Source organism: Drosophila montana, unplaced genomic scaffold, assembly GCF_035044405.1.
Source record: "Drosophila montana isolate Dmon_TW-CO22-7 unplaced genomic scaffold, ASM3504440v1 contig_3200_1, whole genome shotgun sequence".
Lineage (NCBI taxonomy): Eukaryota > Metazoa > Arthropoda > Insecta > Diptera > Drosophilidae > Drosophila > Drosophila montana.
Window position 1 is genome coordinate 7157298 of NW_026998080.1, and position 19701 is coordinate 7176998.

Genomic DNA, 19701 nt, shown 5'->3' on the forward strand with positions numbered 1-19701 from the left:
CTGTTTGCTACCCAACAAACAATGGCGAAAGCATTTACGAATTTTCATACAATTGGGTGTTCGCCGAATTGTTTGCTTGGCAAAGTCTAATGTTGCCAGACTGATAAACGTCAAAACGTGCATATTAATGCCAACCGCGTCAACCGCGTATCCCCAGCAATTATCGATATCTAAATGATTGTAAGGGGTAATCATGGCAAAATAAACAATTTCGTAGATCTTTTGGCCTAAGAAGCTGTATCTTGTTGAGTTTAGCAGATTTGACTTAATAATTAAGTGTAGGTGGAATGATTGGTTATTCTTAATTAAAATGCTCTCCTTGTACCTGACCCGCTTTATGCTTCGAGTATAGATCCTGTCAATATATAACCCCCTCCCCACCCGTCGAAGGATCGGGTGTTTACTCATATACAAATCATAATAGTCCTTATACCAACGGAGGCCGTGAATCAAACAAAATTGGGTAATTTCGTTAAATGTTTTTTTCCTTTATTCTAACACACGATTTGCACTCAAAACAAGATCGAATGCGGCTGGGAATTTACAACTTAACGGGCTTGGGTTTGCCCTGCTGAGCAGCAATGCGTTCTTCGTAGCGCTTGACTGCCTCTACGCGGGAAAGATTACCCCTACGCGCATATCGCTGGTTGATCAAGAACTTGACGTCCATCTGTGGAGAAATACGGGGTATGCTATAATTTTGGGAATCTTCAATAAGGTAAATTTTGACTTACGCCCAGGGTAGACTCGTGGCGTTTGCGCATTGGGCGCTTGATGCCATTGCGATGAGCCTTCTTGTTCTGATTGTGATTGGTGTGATTCTTTGACTTGGCCATTGCGAATTATCAAACTGTTTTAGCGGCAGAAGTCGGCGAGCAGTCAGCGGATGGCACAACATGAAAACAGAAAATATTCATTAAAGTACACAATTGATTGTTTTCTTTCTGCAATATTAATTGACAGAGTTGCCGATGGCTTAGCAAAATACATTTTTTTGCTGAATTAATATTGTTATTTATTCCAATTGCGACCTACGTTTTTGACAGCTCAGCGGAAAAGAAGAGGAAGAAGAAGCGACCTTATCGATATTTACGATTGCATTATATCGGGCCCATCGATATTTGGAACAATCAGCTGATTCCGATTTTAAATAGATGTGGCAACATCAAAAGTGCTTCACTGTGAATAGTAAAACCAAGAGAATACAACGCAATTGCCGTGTCGTTTTAAATATTATTAAAATTATATTCTCTAAAACAGAACTTTACGTAATATTTATTGTGGAAAATAGTTTCAGCCACCGGTAGAATCCAATTTCGCTAGAAATAGGTAAGTAAGGTCGACAAAACATATTTGGGTTGTGTACGAGTGTATGTGTGTGTGTGCGTGCGTGTGCGCATGTTTGAGTTTGCGATTGTATTTGGTATTTCTGTGCGGGCGGGTGAGAGGGAGCGATGAGTCATCATCTAAAACAAGTTATCACGACAACAGCGACACACAAGCTTTTGCTTTGTTTTTTACTCGCTTTTTTGTAATCAGTCTGACGTCATATTCAAAGGAAAATGAAAATTTCTGCCGCTTCCGCTGCTGCTCTTGCCAGCAACACAAACAGTAGTAGTGCGACCGCTGCACCTGTAGTACCTAAAACGGAGCCGGAAGCAATTGGGACCGAGGAGTCAATGGAATTTCAGACACCCAACAGCAGTTCCACTCCCAACGTTAGCAAGCGTCCTGCTTTCCTGGACCTCAACAAGAAGAACAAGCGCGCAATGGCACCCCTACTAATTGATTCGCCCGATGTACCTGGAAAAACGCTAAACACTCCGGACCTTGAGAAAATATTGCTATCGGGCAACATGCTGCAGACGCCACAGCCGGGCACGGTATTCCCCACTAAAGTGGGTCAAATCACCACGGAGCAGGAGGAATTCGGCAAGGGATTTGAAGAAGCACTCCAAAACCTACATACCAGCAAGAATACGCAGGCGTTTCTGGGTAACAATGTCAACAATGCCCCGGTTGCCAGCAATCCAGCTGCTTCCGCGCCCACGATGACTGCCGTGAACAATGGCATCAGTGGGGGCACATTTACCTACACCAACGTGGGTGAGTACTGTCTAGCTTTATATTATAGAAGACAGGCGAATGTTTGATTTTGATTTGTAGAGGGCTTCCCCGTCATCAAGGATGAACCACATATTGCGGTCTCTTCTCCAACGGTTAGTCCAATTGATATGGCAGATCAGGAAAAGATTAAACTGGAGCGCAAGCGTCAACGGAATCGTGTGGCGGCCTCCAAATGTCGCAAGCGCAAGCTGGAACGCATATCGAAGCTGGAGGATCGTGTGAAATTACTTAAGGGCGAGAATACCGATTTGGCAGGCATTGTGAAAAGTTTGAAGGATCATGTGGCACAGCTGAAGCAACAAGTCATGGAGCATGTGGAAGCCGGATGCACCGTACAGGCAATTGCCAATGCCGCTCTGCTCGCGGGCAAATAACATAGGGATATCGCCGAGGAGACTGTGGAGCAGTATATGTCTAGTTTAATATCAGACGACAATGATACTGAAGCCGAGACGGAAGACCAACAAGATCAGGAACTAGAAGACACCATCGAAACAGCCGTAGATGCGGAAAGTGGTGTAGTGCTGTTGTCTACAGTGGCCTTGGAGCAGGAGATATCGCTAGAACTATTACTTAATGCATCATCGAATACTTTCGATTTAGACACACTCCCAACTAATCATGTTGTAATTGACGCAATCGACCATTTGACGGACTGCAGTGAGTCCACGGGCTGACTAACGCAACCCATTTAGCTAATAGTGCCTTTTTATACAGAAAACGTTAATTTTTGCCTAAGCCTTGATTATACTAAAGTGCAATGCCTTATTTGCAGCGCAGTTCTTTAAATTGCTTTTGAAAAGTGCTTTTTTATTTAGTTCTAGATGTACATACAAGCATACTTATGGTTACCCTTATGTCTATTTTTAAGATCAAGTATTACTATATGTTGATTCTAAGAAAATATATATATATATATTTACATAAACTTTAGAACGATTTTATAGCTGTGGAGGAGCTTTTGCAGTTTGTCCAGCTCCATTTATTGTCCTGTTATTGGCTGATTTTTGATTAGTTTGAATTGGGAAATAGATAAATAGTTAATAGACTGACAAATAGTTTTCAGATTGAAACAATTATCTGAATTCACGTTTGAAAACACATTTTTATTCTTTGCATATAGATTTTTCTGTAACATTTTTTGGAAAGCAGCTTACAAAGTTTATCTAAACACGTTTAAGGGTAGGGCTTGTACAAATTCTAATACCAAGGTGTTTTTTTTTTCCAAAACAATAAAATATTTGTTTTGGAGAAAGTTGTCTTATTAGTTACTACATGACTACGACTATAAAATATACAATTCTACTTGAACATTGTTTTTGTTAGACATTTGGATTATTTAATTCAAATTCGAGATATTCATAGATGTCATGAGACTAATATTATTGTCACCTTTGCCATTTGTTATAGGTTTTTAAGTTATTTCGATTCTGTTCAAGCATTTACGAGCAGTGTTGCCAGTTCGGCTATTTTCTAGCTAAATCTAGCCGTCAGCCGAAAACAGTGAAATTTTGAAGTACATACTGTGCAAAAAGCTAGTTCAGCTATTAAATTAGATTCAGCTTCTTTTTTAAAGTTGGCAACACTGTTTACGTAATGCATGCTTAAGGCACATAACGGAGCTGATCAAGCTCCCATCTCTATGAACTGGACGCACACTGGTGTTAGTTTCATTTGTCCACAATGAACTAATACGAATTGTGAAATTTAAATTTAAAAAAAAAAGCAAGAAATTATAAATACAAAATATTTGGTGTTTAAAGATATATGCGATATATATATAAATAACTTATAGGTTTTTAAAATTCACACGAACGCGAAAGGTTAAACGAGCAGCTTTATTTGAATAACAAAACCAGAATAGAATGGAAAAAAAAATGAAGTGTTAATTGTAAATGTGCCAACAATAAAAAAATAAACAATGCATATGAGTACAAAGAAAAAGGAATGAAAAATGAAAGTTCCCGAACTTAGCTAGATTTTTCTAGTTATAGTCAAAAATAAATTAAGTCAACTTATTTCAAGCGTGTAAAATTGAGCCCGGAATCTAGGAAGAGTCTAAGGTATTTAGTAATATTATTTGGGCAGTGGAAAACCGTCAATTAACAAACTCTTTTCGTCGCTTAGCTGGTACGGACCCTCGCCAATTTTCGTGTGGATTATGTACTTGAGCATATTTTTGGGATTGATATGCCCGATGGAGGCATCCCTTAGACCGTTCTTTAGCTCAACGGGCGGCACCGGAATCCCTTTGAGGTATTCAACGCTCTGTTGCGCATCATTGGGAAACGCCAATTGAATGGCAGCCAAAAGACGAGGCACATGCTCAGCCAGCACGTAAATGCAAGCATTTGGGCCAGCATCAAAGGTGTAGGCGGCCTGCAAGGAGCCCACCGTCTCATTGTAATCGTGCACAAAATTGACAATCGCGTGCGAGACATCGTTCATGTAGACACACGGCGGATATGTGTCCAAGCAAATGGCGTGCAATTGATTCGACTCCTTGATGGTGATATCAGCGAATGCCTTAAAGTCGCGGCTCTCAATTGCCGCCATCAGCTCCTTGACACGCTGCGGCACAACCTCTTTGGCGCGATACTGTATCAGCGAGGAGGTGTTGACGCCCAGCTGCATGCCCTTGGTGGAGCCGGTCTTCTTGCGTGCATCGTTGACCACCAGTATCAGCATGTGCATATTGGGCCAATGGCCAGCGGGCGCCAGCGGCACAGCGATCGAATCGCTGCCGTCGGCACTCGAGCCGCGACGCCAGTGCACAAAGCCGCCGTAGAGGCTGCGACACGCTGAGCCGCTGCCCTGACGCGCAACTGTGGTTAGCTCCTCGTTCAGGGGTATCTCGTAGAGACGGGCCAGCGTGTAGACGAGGCAGGCGTAGCCAGCAGCACTCGATGCTAGCCCCGCGGCAGTGGGAAAATTATTGTACGAAGCGATGTGCAGCTTCCAGGAAAGCGGAAATTTGTGAGCACCGTTCGCTAGGGCCAGACGCTGTACACCCTCCAGGCAACGCATGAGGCGTGCATTCTCCTCAAAGGGCACCGCCTCCCCGTTCAGCCACATACGATTTTGCTTAAAGCTCTCCGAGGTGGTTATTGTGGTCTTTGCGCACATTTCATTTGCGTCCAGCGTCATGCTGACGGAATCATTGATTGGCAGTATCAGTTCCTCGTTCCGTTTGCCCCAATATTTAACCAGGGCCATATTAACGGGAGCCACGCACGTTGCCGAAAACATTTTAGGTTCGCGCTAATATAAACAATGCCAAGCACTACGTTTAAAAACGACTTTCCCCAGCTTTCACCGTAAAGTGCGGCAGTCTTCCGATAGACGCCCGATAAGCCTATCGAACACAAGCAATGGGAAACGCAAATCGACAGTATATCTAGTATTTTAGTTATATGGTCTCTATTGTGAATGTGTCTCGTATACGCAAAATAGCTAATAGCTATAAATAGCCAGTTTCTAGCAGCTTCAACATTTTTTAGCTCATTTTACATCTGCGAATACATAAAAAATATTAGCACAAGGGCTGATGTATCATTCCATCATCATTCCACAAAACAAAAAGTGCAGCATTTAGTTTACATACAAAAATAATATAAACAAATTTTGATTAACGGTCGATACACAATGCCACTTACTGCAGAGAGTGCTGCGCAGCAGATTCAGGTGTGTAACAACTACATTTGAAGTTTTTCTTTAATAATAAACCTACTGTATTTACCATATACCCAACCAGGATCGCCTGAAGGATATACAACAACATATCCACAAAGTGGACGGTGAACGGCGACGTGCTGAAAGTTCAATTGCCAGCCTTGTGCGTGCACAGCAAAGCCAGACGCCCAATCCAAAACTAAAGACGCTCCTTCAGGCCAAAATTCTGGAAGCAACGCAGGAGGAGGCCACAATTCGAGCAGCGCTGGCCAAAATACATGAAATCAGAAACATACGAAACGAACGTCGCATTCAGGTGAGTCAACTGTCCATATATACCTAATCTCCATAAAGATTAATATTGTAACCGTCGCTCATCTGCACAGGCCCGCAACGCTGGCAACAAGGAGGCCATTCGTCGTGGTGCACTCATGAAAATGGTGCAGCTTTCTGCCCAGACGTTGCCTCTGTTCGTGGGCAAGCCGGGCGAGCGCGCGCCAGCACTGTGCGGCGCTATACCAGCGGAGAACAACTATGTGGCCAAAGTGGGTGACAATGTGGCGGCCTTGGCGAAGGGCATCGACGAGGAGGAGAACTGGATATTGGCCGAGGTGGTGCAATTTCTGCATCGACAAAACAAATACGATGTCATTGACATTGACGAGGAGCAGAAGGATCGCCACGTGCTCAGCAAGCGCAAAGTAATACCGTTGCCATTAATGCGCGCCAATCCGGAGACCGACGGCCATGCGCTCTTTCCCAAGGACACAGTCGGTGCGTGATATTCGACTTATTGCAATTAAATCGACTAATGCATCTTCTCTCCAATCTCTAGTGATGGCTCTTTATCCACAAACAACATGCTTCTACAAAGCCATTGTCCATCGTCTGCCACAAACAGCGACCGAAGAGTATGAGGTGCTGTTCGAGGATTCGTCCTATTTGAATGGCTATGCAGAGCCTCTGCCCGTGGCACAACGTTATGTAATTGCATATCGACCCACTAAGAAGGGTGCGGGCAGCGGCAGCGGCAATCTCTCATCGGCCTAAAGAAACTAGGCCACAAAGTAAGCAGGATTGATTTGTTTACAAAAACTTGTAATAGCTACATATATAATTATTATATACATATTCATAAACTTAATTTCTATTTGAAATATTAGCTAATTATTCATCATCATCATCATCATCAGCAGCAGCAGCATCATCATCATTATTTTCAGTGTCATCCTCTTCCATTGGGCTGTCTGTTGCTTTATCCTCTAAATCGTCTTCAACATGCAGCTGAAATCCATCAGCCTTAGTCCACGAACACTTCATGGTCAAACGAAACTTTGCCATTGGTTTTCCCAACAATTTCAGAATGCGCGCCTGCTCCGGCGTCAACACCTTGCCCTCCTCGCACACAGTATAATCGCTGTATATGGTAACAACGCCTTTCTCCAGCTTCGTGGGCAGGCCGAGGGAACGGAGATGCGGCTCCATTGAGTGTGCAAACTCCTCCAGAGGTCCTGCGGGCAAAGTCACTGTCTCTGTGGCCTTAAATCCACTGCGCGCATATTCTACAGCCCAATAGTTTTCGGCCCATGCCAGGACTTCCTCTTTGGTCTTTTCTGTGAACAGCAAACCCACCTGTCCAGTGAGGCGTTTTGATAGCTGAAAAGTATGTTAAATTAAAGACTTTTAGATTTTTCTATATACGTTTGTATATCGTGGTGCGAACCTTGTGTATGCCCGTCTCCATTTCTTCAGCTTTTGTGCGGCCCAAACCGATTTGCATAATACGATTTTTGCCAAATATGAAACGCGAGTTGCGTTTCCATTCCTGTCGCAGATCTTTAAGCAGATTATTACGCATGTTCTGCACCTGGAACACGAATATATTGGGATACTTTTCAACACAAAATCGTATGTCGTCGATGAAGCGCTGCTTCCACGCCAGACCCTTGCGGTCGGTTTTGGTTAAAGAAACTGCAAGTGGGGAAACAATGCTAATAACGTTGCACTAATTAAGATGGGCAAATCTACTGTGTACCTTTCTTATCACGTTTAGAGCGCGGCATTTTAGCAACTTATATATATTTCTAACTTGAATCTTTTAAAAGTTTAAACACCGAAGTAAACACGTGCGACCGCTACGATGAATATTGTATCGATGCACATTATATCGATTAATGTCGGACTGCCAACCTGGTTTTATAATAACACGCGGTCACACTAACAAGAATTATGGGTTATTACGATTTCGTAGCTTGGTCACACTGCAGCAATAGCCGACGAAAGGTGTGTTTACGTAGTAATATTTAATATATTATATTAAAAAATATAATTATACAATAATAGTGTTTAAACCAGTACCAGTGTCGTCCACCAATATTAAAAAGTTATAGTTTTGTATAGGCGCAGTGAGTAATATTTGTCGCATATACGCATTGTGTTACTTGGAGCGCCATGTTGTCGGCGAGACTGAAACCGCATTTTTCCCATGTATTGATCCAAAACTCTAAGTGAATTAATTAATAATTCTGCAAATTGCAACATGATAAAGCAGCGCCGTGTTAGATACAAGTTGTGTAACATCAAGAATGAAAAATTGATAAACGCATCTTGACAAATTTACTGTTTCAAGTAGGACGCTGATGACGTAATTCTGTGCATTGCCGAGTCAAACGTAACAGCATTGCCAACAAAAAAAAAAACTTTTTAATCAGTTAGAATTCAAAAAGCGTTGAAAGCGCGCTGCCTTCCTCGACTCGGATATGCTTAGCGCCCAGAGCAAATTCAATGAAAACCAACATTAGTATTAAGGCAATAATTTACTGTGGCTTATCAAGAGCACATAATTGCTGATAAGCCGCCGTCACAGCCCGTGAAGTTGAAAAATAAATTTAATCAGTGTGCCAGATAAGAGCTAGAAGGTTTTAACAGGTACAATTTGTATGTGTGTGTGAAGCGCAATTCAAGGGCTTAGATTAAGACGAAATGCCGCAGGGAGTAATCAAAACAAATTTTCCTTTGAATTACTTTTATATTTTATTGCAAGTATATACATAATAGCTTTTTCATTGTAAATTGCACATGTTGATAAATTTTACAACGCGCAAATAGGCGGCACGTACAAGGCCACAAATACAACTCGGTAACATTCGAATTTAAAAATTTAACATACGGACGTACGTCTCATTCAAATTACTCAATTAAACGACAATTGCGCACAATTGACGACAGCAGCAAACGCTGGCCAAGCTCCTCCCCAACATTTCTGTGGCATGCGTCATGCACATACAAACTGCAACTTGTAGTGGGCCAACAAGTTGTAACTACTGGCATTTAACGTCAAAATGTGCGATACGCCTAAATGCACAATTAGTAATTAATTTACTTGCGGCAATAACCCAATCTTCCTAATTCTTAGTAATAGTGTGCTCCAATTTGTGCCTTCAGCATAACAACAACAGGTCATTTGAAACTTAACGAACCCATTCCACTTCTATCACACCTGGCAACTTTGTTTTGCGGCCAGGTTGGCAACACTTACTGGTATTTACTCATTTTTACCTATTTCCACTCTTTGCTCTCTCTCTCTTTTACTCTCTCGTCTGGTGTAGCGGCATGCGCTGCCGCCTATGTATGTGCTTATGAATGTGTGTGCAGAGGCGTACACACAGATACAGCGCTTACTGTGTGCAACATTTGCCGTCACTTTTAGTCGTTCGCCGTTCGTTGGTAGTCGTCGTTGTCGTTTCGAGTGAATCGAATGTAAGGTAACCAATTTGCATTAGTAATATGGGGCGAAATATATGTACTGAGAGATGTATATATTAATTATAAAACCTTAAGCAACTTAAGGCGATGCAATAAACATGTGCATATCGGTAGTTTATGCAACGTTAATATATCCGATATTTTTCAATTCATCGAGACATGTGCAAACGCCGCATGCATGAAAATTTTTCTACATGCTTCCATTGAACGATCGATAAAAATACTACGCAAAAAGACGAAAATGTTCAGAACTGTGAATTTGTGCAAAAATACATACGTATGTACAAATGCCCGCTGTGCATGAGTATTGGTAAATTTTGTATTTGTGTCTGTGTGTGTGTGTGTGTATGTAGAAGTGAGATTCGTTTGTAGCTTCGTATTTTCAGTGCTTTCGGTTGATTGTTGGCGGCCGTGGCAACAACTGACTTGGCTAATGCGAAGGCGAATTGTGGTGCTTAAGTGTGTTCTGGTCGCTAGGCGTTTTAGTCGTCAATAGCTCAAATACATGCATACGAACGAACGAATGTATGTGTGTGAGTACGCCAGTCCGAATGTATTACGCATATGCACATTTACCTTTGAAAAGTGTGCTGCAATATTCGTTTTGTTAAAAAGAAACGTTCAAAAGAAATCGTTTTGGATTTCTTTCATAGACACTAACATATTGATGTATATGCATTTATGCACGTACATCGCTAATTTGGTTTTTATTGGATTTGCTGCGTCACAACTCACCACAGATGCATACATATATACTTAAGAATTCATATATACATATATGTTATAATATATACCTCCATATGTGTATCTAAATAGATATATGAGCATTTGTACATACATGTATGTACGTTAAATGTACGATATATGTATGTATGTATGTAAGTGGACAACACACGCGGTTACGTGTTCTTTTATGCCGCACTGCTCTCGCAACCGCTGCTGTCTTTGCCCGTTTGGAAGTGTGTTCTCTTTATCGTTCTCTCCGGTGGGATTATTTTTATACATTTTGTTGCGTGCTCTTCACCACCCACCCCCTCAATATGTTGCAGACACACTTGTTTCTTGTTAGCTTATGTACAATTGTACGTACATTCATTTGACAATATGTATATAATTTGATTTCTTTCTTTTAAAATTCTTAAACCGATTCAAAAATGTTCAATATATTTAATAGGCATGCAATATGACTGTTGAAAGCTCCCTTGAGGTGTATATTTTTCAAATCGTTGTGTATTGGAATTTTGTGCTTATCTGCATTTCTCTATAGTCGTATTTTTTCTTCTGTACTGCGCATGTAGCCGAATCTCTGTCGCGACGACCTCATGGGGCCGGTGTGGTGAGTTTACACTTTGCCGCCCGGTGTGGTGTGTTTTCCAACACACTCGCAACACTCACATACACACTGGCATTCGGATAGGCCAGCGCCGTTTTGCAGCACTCAAAGTTGCCGTCATCGCAGAATTCAACAAACGGTTTCGAATTTTATTTGCCGTTATCTTCAATCTGTACCAGTGACCGAAGCCAATGCCGCCGACGTCGCACTGACATTTCGCCAATTATTAGCGGTTTTCTTTAACTTTTTTATGAAACACAATTGCTCAAACGTACGCACATGTATGTGTTAGCTACATACAAACATATACAAATGTGCATACACTTTTACATTAAAAATAGTTTGTGATCGCCTCTTGCAGTCGCACACTACTTCCTCATTGTGAGGCATATCCAAAAAATGACACAGCCCATGACGCATACAATCCGCTTCATTGCTGCGAGCTGATTTTGTGGGCTCCACTATCCGAAAGGCGGGAGTGGCTGCCTGGGTGTATAGCTATTTAAACGCACCCATACATACATACCTAACACTTTTGGAATGCTCAAATCAAAATCATACCCAAACTCCGCCGTTGCGGTCTGCTTAGCTTTTGTTTTCATCTCTTTTATTTATATTTTTGTCAATAACTGTACGAAAAACACGTCAATTGACCTAAAAACGAGCAGCGCCAAAAATTGCTATTCATACAAACATATATACATACATACATGGCATTTAGTAGGTGGGTATGTAGGTATGTATGTACATACATACATATGTATACATATGTGTATTTACCTGCACTTGTGTGCAGCCTAAGGTTCAATGTTTTAAATTTTGACGGTCGGATGCGATCGTTTACAGAATAAGATAACAAGTGGGTGGGTGCCCAATGAACTACATACATGTACTTACAGATGTATAAGTCTATATACGTACATATCTACATGCGTGCAGTAAGTAATATAGTTATTTTCCAATAAGTTACAATGCTAATATTATTGGATGCCCATAATTGGAGATCTTTACAAGGTTTGTTTAAGTTTTGTTACCATGTTGAGATTTGTGCATTGGGGTCATTGTGCATTTATCTTTGACATCTGAATACATACAAGTAATATATATGTACATATCTATAAGTATGTGCGCTTTTTCACATACCACACACACACACACGCACACATATAGCCAAAGATTTCTCTCTTTTATTTCATTTTCAATTTTTATTCATAGTTTATTTTTAACTTTTCTCTCAATGTGTATGTATGTTGGTTTATTTTCTGTTTTTTGTTTTTTCATTCCATTTGCTTGTCGTGGCCGCTGCTTTTTGACTTTTTAACATTCCCCATGCCCATTGCTTTCGTATCAATGTGCATCTTGAAGTTGGGCCTCGCTAAACAAGCAGATTTATCGCCAAAAGCCATGGCACGTGTAATAGTATTCACAAACAATTTAAATCACAAACACAAACTGAAACACACACCCAAGCACACGAACAAACACACACCCTTCAATACAACTCACACACACACACACACTCAAACATCAGTTTGTACCTGTCAAAAGCACATTATGCTAAAAGCCAGGGCAAATGTCCTCCTGGCAGAGCTTCTTTGGGGATAATAATTTTGTCGTTATGTTTGTAGAGTCCCCCCAAGGATAATGGAAAATGTATCAATCAGCCTCAGTCGCCGTTTATTTATAAATAACAATCAATCAATATTTATGTAATGCCAGCACATAAAGTCATGTAGCTGGAAGCATTCAGCCGTTAGTTGAAGGCAACAGGTTACCCTTTCGCAACATAACATGCATGTTAAATATAAAATCCAAATGTTAACATGTGACTCACTCGCTGTTTACCATAAAACGCAATTTATTGACATTAAAACCAGGCAAGCGTTGCGTTTAGATATTTTTCATTATTTATCATCAATGCGAGTTTGAGCAACAACTCTTTCCACTACTTTATACTTATACTCAACGTGTTATGTTAAAAATACTTGCGATTGAAATTAAATGCAATACAGATATGGCAAGCTCTTGATGATTCAGTCATCATATATATATATATATATATTAATGCTAATTGTAGCACATGAATATTGTGAACTCGAAAACAAAGCTGTTAAATTTTGACTCATCTTATGACTGCCCAATGCAAATTGAAATCCTTTAGCATGTGAATATATGTATGTATATGCATGTATATACATATGTATATTTATATATATATATATATATAGCTAGTTTTTATTTCCATGTACACACACACATTGATGGGCACAGCTTGTTTAAGACACATCCTTTTACCGCTAACATATTTCAATATCATCAGAAGTTTGCAACGCGCAGCTGCTATGTGCATGCGACTCCTGCCGCTGCCAACGCCGCCGGCAAGCTTTGCTCCTTCGCAACAGCTCAGTCTTTTGGCCATTTCGCCACAGCCAAACACGGGCAAGTTCTCGTTTTAGTCGAGTTTCGGGCCTGGTCGGAAGAGCAACATAGCAGCGGCAGATAATTATTCGGGCTTCCGCTTTTGTGTAGCTGTATGTCAGTTTGCATAAGTGTCTGTGTGTGTGTGCGTGCGTATGTGTGTGTGTGGGTGTGTGTGTATTGCCAAAGGATATGCGTATTGAAATTTGGCGAAAAAAAAATAAATGAATTAATCGTTGCTTTCCAATTAAGATGTGGGTGGTTCCTCGGCATAAATGAATTCTAAATTCCCTTAATACATAATCGTAAAGAGAAAAGTGCGAGTGTTTGAGCGTTTCACTCGAACAGGTTGCCAATTAATAATGGATGTGCCGCGTGGGAAATTCAATTTAATTTAGTATTAATTGAATGCATTTATATTTATATTTCTATTTCTATTCGTTTTATTCCAGATAACCAGTCACACACTGTGAGCGACGCTTTGAGCTGTGGATTCCTCTTACTTTAATTAATTTTTCTGCTGTCTATCAACTGCAACAGAGGTCGTGAACACACACACACTCACAGACACACCTACACAAATTATTCATATTATTAGTTTGGTCAAGTAACTAAAAAACAAAAAAAGCCACAAAATGTCGACAGTCGATAAGGAAGAGCTGGTCCAGAAGGCAAAATTGGCCGAGCAGTCAGAACGGTAAGTGCTTTTGTGCTATTGCCCAGATCAAAGAATTGAATAATTCAATTTTACAATTCGATTATAGCTACGATGACATGGCCCAGGCCATGAAATCAGTCACAGAGACGGGCGTCGAGCTGTCAAATGAGGAAAGAAATCTGCTCTCCGTTGCCTACAAAAATGTGGTTGGAGCGCGCAGGTAAATGTCACAATGCGACAACTGACTTTTAACATATACAACATATATACATGTATATATATATAATAATCAATTATATACAACAACAGGTCATCGTGGCGTGTTATTTCCTCCATTGAGCAAAAAACCGAAGCATCCGCCAGAAAACAACAGCTCGCCCGCGAGTACAGAGAGCGTGTGGAGAAGGAGCTTAGAGAAATTTGCTATGAAGTTCTGGTACGTAAAGCTAGCTCTACCCCACTCTACCCCACTCTGCCCTACTCCACTCCACTCTACTCAACTTTACTCTCCTGCCCGTGACCGTGAACATTGTTAGCCTCCATTCTCCTCACTCCATAAAATAAGCAAATTATGATGAGCCCTGACAGCCGCCCCACTGTGGCGGCTGTGCACTGCGCAGGTCCTGTTTCCCATTGCCTGTGGGCGGCGGGTGGTGGGTCGTGGGTCGTGGGTTGTAGCTCTTCGACCGAGCATCTAGTTTTATATAAAAAAAAAAAATAACCGTATCATATACAGCTGCGTTAAAGGCTATTGCTGCGCCAGGTTTGTTAGGGCTAGTTTGAAATTACAATCAGAGGGGCCCAGTGTGCGATTTGTGTGGGTGTGTGTGCAGCAAATTGTATTACAATCAATAAATCTATTTTTAAAAAAATTTTCCAGACATGTCACACTGCACATCCGCCATATACACACACACACACACATATATATACGCGCACTTCTTTTATAAATAAACGTCAAGATTAGATAGCAACAGCAACAATGGCCCAGCAACTTGGCTTGATTAATATCAATTTAATTACAGTTTCTGCTAAAGGTGCTCAGCCATATTTTAAAGCTGAACTAAATTGACACACCCGCTGACCTATTAAGTAAAATGGCCTAAGAGTTTAAAAATAAATCAAAGTACGAAGTACATATATATAAACTCCCAATATGTATGTATGTTAGGCCTTCCCTTTGGATTGGGGCTGGCCTTAGCATTAGAGTTGTCAATTCACTAATTTTCTGGCTAAATTTGGCTATTAGAAAAGGTCACAGCCCAAAATAAGCTAACTTTTAAACATATTTAGCTATTTTTTACATCAACAAGTGCTAGAAAACGGTTTAAATTTGTTCTGCGAAAAATATTTCGGCTTTTTTAGCTGCCTTTAGCTATTTTCAACAGCGGCTACAGCTACTTTTTGTGGCGGCAGTTGGCAACACTGTTGGGCTTCCCTTTCTCTTTGGTGACAGAAAATCGATAACACTTTGAAGTGCCGCAGTCGACTGTAAAATTGGCATACATACGTACAGACACACACACACACACACACACACACACACACACACACACACACACACACACACACACAGACATGCCATATACTGTATATGTATTTATTCTTGTATCAGGTTAAGTGTGGCGTGGGGCAAGCTGTGCTTGCCTGGCGTAATATTGGATTAATAGCACAGCTTATTGTGCGCCAAGCAATTAGAAATGTTTATTTATATGCTTAGGGATTGTCAGGCCTTCAGATTCATGTTGGTTAGGTTTACTACTTTTTTTATTATGAACTGTGGCTCAGGTTGAATGTATATTTATACTTTGTTATCTAACTTTTTAATTAACAGGGACTTCTGGACAAATATCTTATTCCAAAAGCCAGCAATCCAGAAAGCAAGGTTTTCTATTTGAAGATGAAGGGAGATTATTACAGGTATTTAGCTGAGGTCGCCACAGGAGACGCACGCAACAGTAAGTATCAACAGGCGGCTTATTACAAGTAGACCTTATAATAAGATCTTTATAAAAAAAAAAAAAAAACAAATCGTAAACTCTATCTTTTTGTGTGTTCACGAAAATTCAGCTGTTGTTGTCGATTCCCAAACCGCTTACCAGGATGCATTTGACATTAGCAAGGGCAAAATGCAGCCAACACATCCCATCCGCTTGGGTCTTGCACTTAACTTCTCAGTCTTCTATTATGAGATTTTGAATTCTCCAGATAAGGCTTGCCAATTGGCTAAACAGGTTAATATTCAAGTGCCAATAGCAAAGTGTCGTCTGGCTGGCGAGCAAGAGTCAAGCAAAGTGCAACAACAAAAACCATTTCAATTCGTTATAACTTTTAGTCGTATATAATTTTATTTTGAATGTGTTTATCATATCGAAAACTAATTGTGAACTTTGGTTCTTTATTTTCTTTTTGTTTCATTGTTTTCTTTTTTTTTTTTTTTTTGTATAATAATGATGTACATATTTTAAGACGTCGTTGAGGACTCGAAAAAAGCTTATCAAGAGGCATTCGATATTGCGAAAACTAAAATGCAGCCAACACATCCAATCAGATTAGGTCTTGCACTCAACTTTTCCGTCTTCTATTACGAAATTATTAATTCACCAGCGAGGGCTTGTCATTTAGCTAAACAGGTTCAAATTCTTTCTACACACTTAATGTTTGTTCATTAATTAATTATTTAACTGTTGCTGTTATGTGACTAACATCCGGAACTTTGCTTTTTAAACAAACACAATCTCACAGTCTGAGGAATATATACAATATATATATATATAATTCGCATGCTACGTATGTATATTGAAAGCCCGGCTTATGTTCCTGTTAACCACTTTAAAATGCGGTCCATATCTTGCTGGTGAAGTTATTAATTGGTTGTAAGAGAAAGTGCATTAACCGTTAGGTCATATAGTATATTGTATATTGGTTTTTGAGTTCCTGCTAGATAAATATGTTTAATTATTTTATTTTGATTTTGATTATTTTCAATAATTCTGCTTAGTTTTGCTGATTGAAACAAAAGGTATTTTAAATCCAATACTAAAAATATATATTCCTCTAATTGAATTGAAATGCTTTCGTTTTGCACTTGAACAAGAACTTGTACTTGCCTTTACCTTGCCGGCATTTTGCATATTGTTATTGTTGTATTTGTTTTAGTTCGTATATTTAATTAATTGTGTAATTTAAACAGGCGTTCGATGACGCGATAGCCGAGCTGGACACACTGAACGAGGACTCATACAAAGACTCAACACTCATCATGCAATTGTTGAGGGATAACCTGACTCTTTGGACCTCCGATACCCAGGGAGATGGCGACGAGCCACAGGAGGGCGGTGACAACTAACCAAACAACTAAAAAGTTTCCTTTTTGACTATGCAAATATTATTCAGTAATACAAACAAAACAAAACAAACAACAAACAAAACAAATGAAATATAAAAACAAATCTTTGGGAGTCGAAAGCAGCAGAGCAGTAATGTAATAATAAAAGCAACATCAAATCAACATCAACATCAGCATCGACACGAAACACAAACACAAACACAAACCAAACAAAACAACATTAAACATTAAACAATACAGCAGGATACTGATGCAGCTTGCGGCTGTGTGATGATAGTTTGAGGCTGAGAGATGTGTAGAAGTGGGACTATTGTCATACAACTAATTGAAGAGTAAACGGAATCTGGCTTGGGCGGTATGTTTATCTTGTATACAAATTGCAATTTATTGCAATAAAAAAATGTATTCGAGCCAGTATTGTTAAATGAGAACAACCTTAAAAAAAAGAAAAAACAAAGCTGATTAAAGTCTATAAAAGAAAATGTTAATGAAACCCAAACGTCTTAATTTGCTTCACATGCCGTTCAAGTTGTCTTTGTTATAGTAATAGGCTCTTGCAAATATTCACAAGCAAATTTCAAAATCAAACTATCCGAGTCAAATCTTATATAATTATCTAAATAAAATTATCAGCTATCAAGAACAAGAGGAATTACAGTGTGTGCGTGTGTGTGTGTGTATGGCAATGATGTGAATTTCGTTTTGTGTAGTTAATATTACTATTCCGCTGTTTCGGCCAATTGCGTACACTATACATATGCCTAAAAGTAATATTATTTATTATAATTATGTTTTAATAAATAATTATCATTTTGTTTTCTATTAACATACAGAACACAAGACACAGTCAACAAATAAAAATTAATTGTCTTTTATTTTTTGTTTAATGCGCTGCGTCGCTTTCCTTAAAAACAAAGGCTATAATTGGTTTATACAACATTTCTATGTAATTACAAATAATGCCCATTTATTTTTCGTCGTCAAAGAACAATCTGCATTGCTGCAGAGCCCCGTGCGAACCAAAAGAAACAAATTCTGTATTATTTGTAATTCTTTTTTTCTAAAATACAACAACAAATAAAAAAAAAAACAACATAAATCTTAACTTTTATTTGAACCCTTTATATTACATTTTGATTTCGTTCATTTAAAACAAAGTGGTGCATTTAGAATGCAGTTCAAATAATATCATTTAATATCATTTTAGTTTTCCAATTGCAAAGTAAAGCCAAAGAATAATGTTGAAGATTGAAAAATGTAAAGAATGTTCCCTCAATGGGCAGGAAAAGAGTTAATTCCAACTTGCGGACAGCTTTAAGGGCATGAGTTCTATTGTGCCGGTTGGAATTTTTCATTTGATTTTTCAATACTCTTGTATCTTTGCATGTAAAAGTAATCGGTTAATTGTCGGGGAATAAACAAAAAAGTAACAAAAAAAACAAAAAAAAAACAATTCCAGGGCTTTTGCCATCTGGATGAAAAGAATAATTCGTATCGATGCGATAAATATTTATAGCGTACTTATATAACACTTACTTATATGCAATTATGCAAAAGCAAACAGCAATATAACAGTATCAATGTGCAATTGTTATACTTAAATGTCTCAGTGTTTTATTTTTATTATTATCATCTATGTGTTTCGATGTAAACCCCCTCCCAAAAAAAAAACAAAAACGAAAAAAAAACCGGTGTGTGAAGCAAGTGAAAATACATCATAAAATCTAAATTTATTTTTCGAACGATGCTAATTATTGGCATTGGCTTTAAGATGCTGCTAAACTCATCTAACATCAACACATATTGCTTTATCGTTGATACTCACACACATACATACATATGTATGTACAGACATACATATGTATGTATGTGTGTGTGTACATACACATTTAGTTTTGTTCATCGAGGCGTTTCATTGAATTCAAACTTCATCAACTGGCAGTAACAAAAGAACAGGAAATGATAACTAATCAAAATCCAAAATACCTATATTGAAAGCTAAGTATATTCAATTTTAATTCAAGACGGCGACAACAAAAGCTACAAAAAAAAACCGATAATACACATATATGCACATTTATATATATATACATATATACGATTATTGTCCAGGAAATTCAAATGATATGCAAATACGTATTTGTATTCATGTGTGTGTGTGCATAAGAACAGTAACTGTATATTTTCGCAATTGAATTTTACGCTTACAATATACATAAATATATATATATATACATATATATATATGTGAGGTTAGGTTTTTGTCGCAACGCTAAAAATGTCGAATAACCAATGAAACTGCAAAACATAATACATACAACACTTAAAAGATCCAAAATGAGTTATAATAATAATAAAAGAAAAACGTAAAAAACAAAA

The 19701-nt window shown here is 39.0% G+C and overlaps 6 protein-coding genes across 10 annotated transcripts; 3 read left to right on the forward strand and 3 right to left on the reverse strand.

The window, feature by feature from the left end:
- Positions 1-467: 467 nt before the first annotated feature.
- On the reverse strand, positions 468-1175 carry RpL29 (ribosomal protein L29). The gene is made up of 3 exons (XM_064686504.1): positions 1036-1175; positions 735-850; positions 468-670 (listed from the first exon to the last, which is right to left on the reverse strand). Exons 2-3 carry the CDS (start codon positions 834-836, stop codon positions 542-544), a joined length of 231 nt encoding a protein of 76 aa, XP_064542574.1. The 5' UTR covers positions 837-850; positions 1036-1175; the 3' UTR covers positions 468-541.
- Positions 1176-1184: 9 nt separating this feature from the next.
- On the forward strand, positions 1185-2916 carry Jra (Jun-related antigen). Of its 2 annotated transcripts, none has more exons than XM_064686494.1 (3): positions 1185-1329; positions 1559-2106; positions 2167-2916. In XM_064686494.1, exons 2-3 carry the CDS (start codon positions 1563-1565, stop codon positions 2499-2501), a joined length of 879 nt encoding a protein of 292 aa, XP_064542564.1. In that variant the 5' UTR covers positions 1185-1329; positions 1559-1562; the 3' UTR covers positions 2502-2916. The 2 variants fall into 2 exon arrangements, with proteins under 2 accessions (XP_064542564.1, XP_064542565.1); XM_064686495.1 differs by having other exon boundaries at positions 1188-1329; positions 1540-2106.
- On the reverse strand, positions 2818-5478 carry Mvd (mevalonate diphosphate decarboxylase). Its single transcript, XM_064686493.1, has one exon. It carries the CDS (start codon positions 5374-5376, stop codon positions 4204-4206), a length of 1173 nt encoding a protein of 390 aa, XP_064542563.1. The 5' UTR covers positions 5377-5478; the 3' UTR covers positions 2818-4203.
- Positions 5479-5623: 145 nt separating this feature from the next.
- On the forward strand, positions 5624-6956 carry Sgf29 (SAGA-associated factor 29). The gene is made up of 4 exons (XM_064686496.1): positions 5624-5811; positions 5882-6115; positions 6186-6573; positions 6635-6956. Exons 1-4 carry the CDS (start codon positions 5773-5775, stop codon positions 6847-6849), a joined length of 876 nt encoding a protein of 291 aa, XP_064542566.1. The 5' UTR covers positions 5624-5772; the 3' UTR covers positions 6850-6956.
- On the reverse strand, positions 6881-7982 carry RpLP0-like (ribosomal protein LP0-like). Its single transcript, XM_064686497.1, has 3 exons — positions 7835-7982; positions 7523-7770; positions 6881-7455 (listed from the first exon to the last, which is right to left on the reverse strand). Exons 1-3 carry the CDS (start codon positions 7860-7862, stop codon positions 6967-6969), a joined length of 765 nt encoding a protein of 254 aa, XP_064542567.1. The 5' UTR covers positions 7863-7982; the 3' UTR covers positions 6881-6966.
- A 40-nt stretch (positions 7983-8022) lies between these two features.
- On the forward strand, positions 8023-19687 carry 14-3-3zeta (tyrosine 3-monooxygenase/tryptophan 5-monooxygenase activation protein zeta). Of its 4 annotated transcripts, none has more exons than XM_064686499.1 (7): positions 8023-8082; positions 13768-14012; positions 14080-14193; positions 14283-14409; positions 15808-15931; positions 16044-16207; positions 17167-19687. In XM_064686499.1, exons 2-7 carry the CDS (start codon positions 13951-13953, stop codon positions 17320-17322), a joined length of 747 nt encoding a protein of 248 aa, XP_064542569.1. In that variant the 5' UTR covers positions 8023-8082; positions 13768-13950; the 3' UTR covers positions 17323-19687. The 4 variants fall into 4 exon arrangements, with proteins under 4 accessions (XP_064542569.1, XP_064542572.1, XP_064542568.1 ...); XM_064686502.1 differs by lacking the exons at positions 8023-8082; positions 16044-16207 and adding exons at positions 9412-9563; positions 16443-16606; XM_064686498.1 differs by lacking the exon at positions 8023-8082 and adding an exon at positions 9417-9563.
- The last annotated feature ends 14 nt before the right edge of the window (positions 19688-19701 follow it).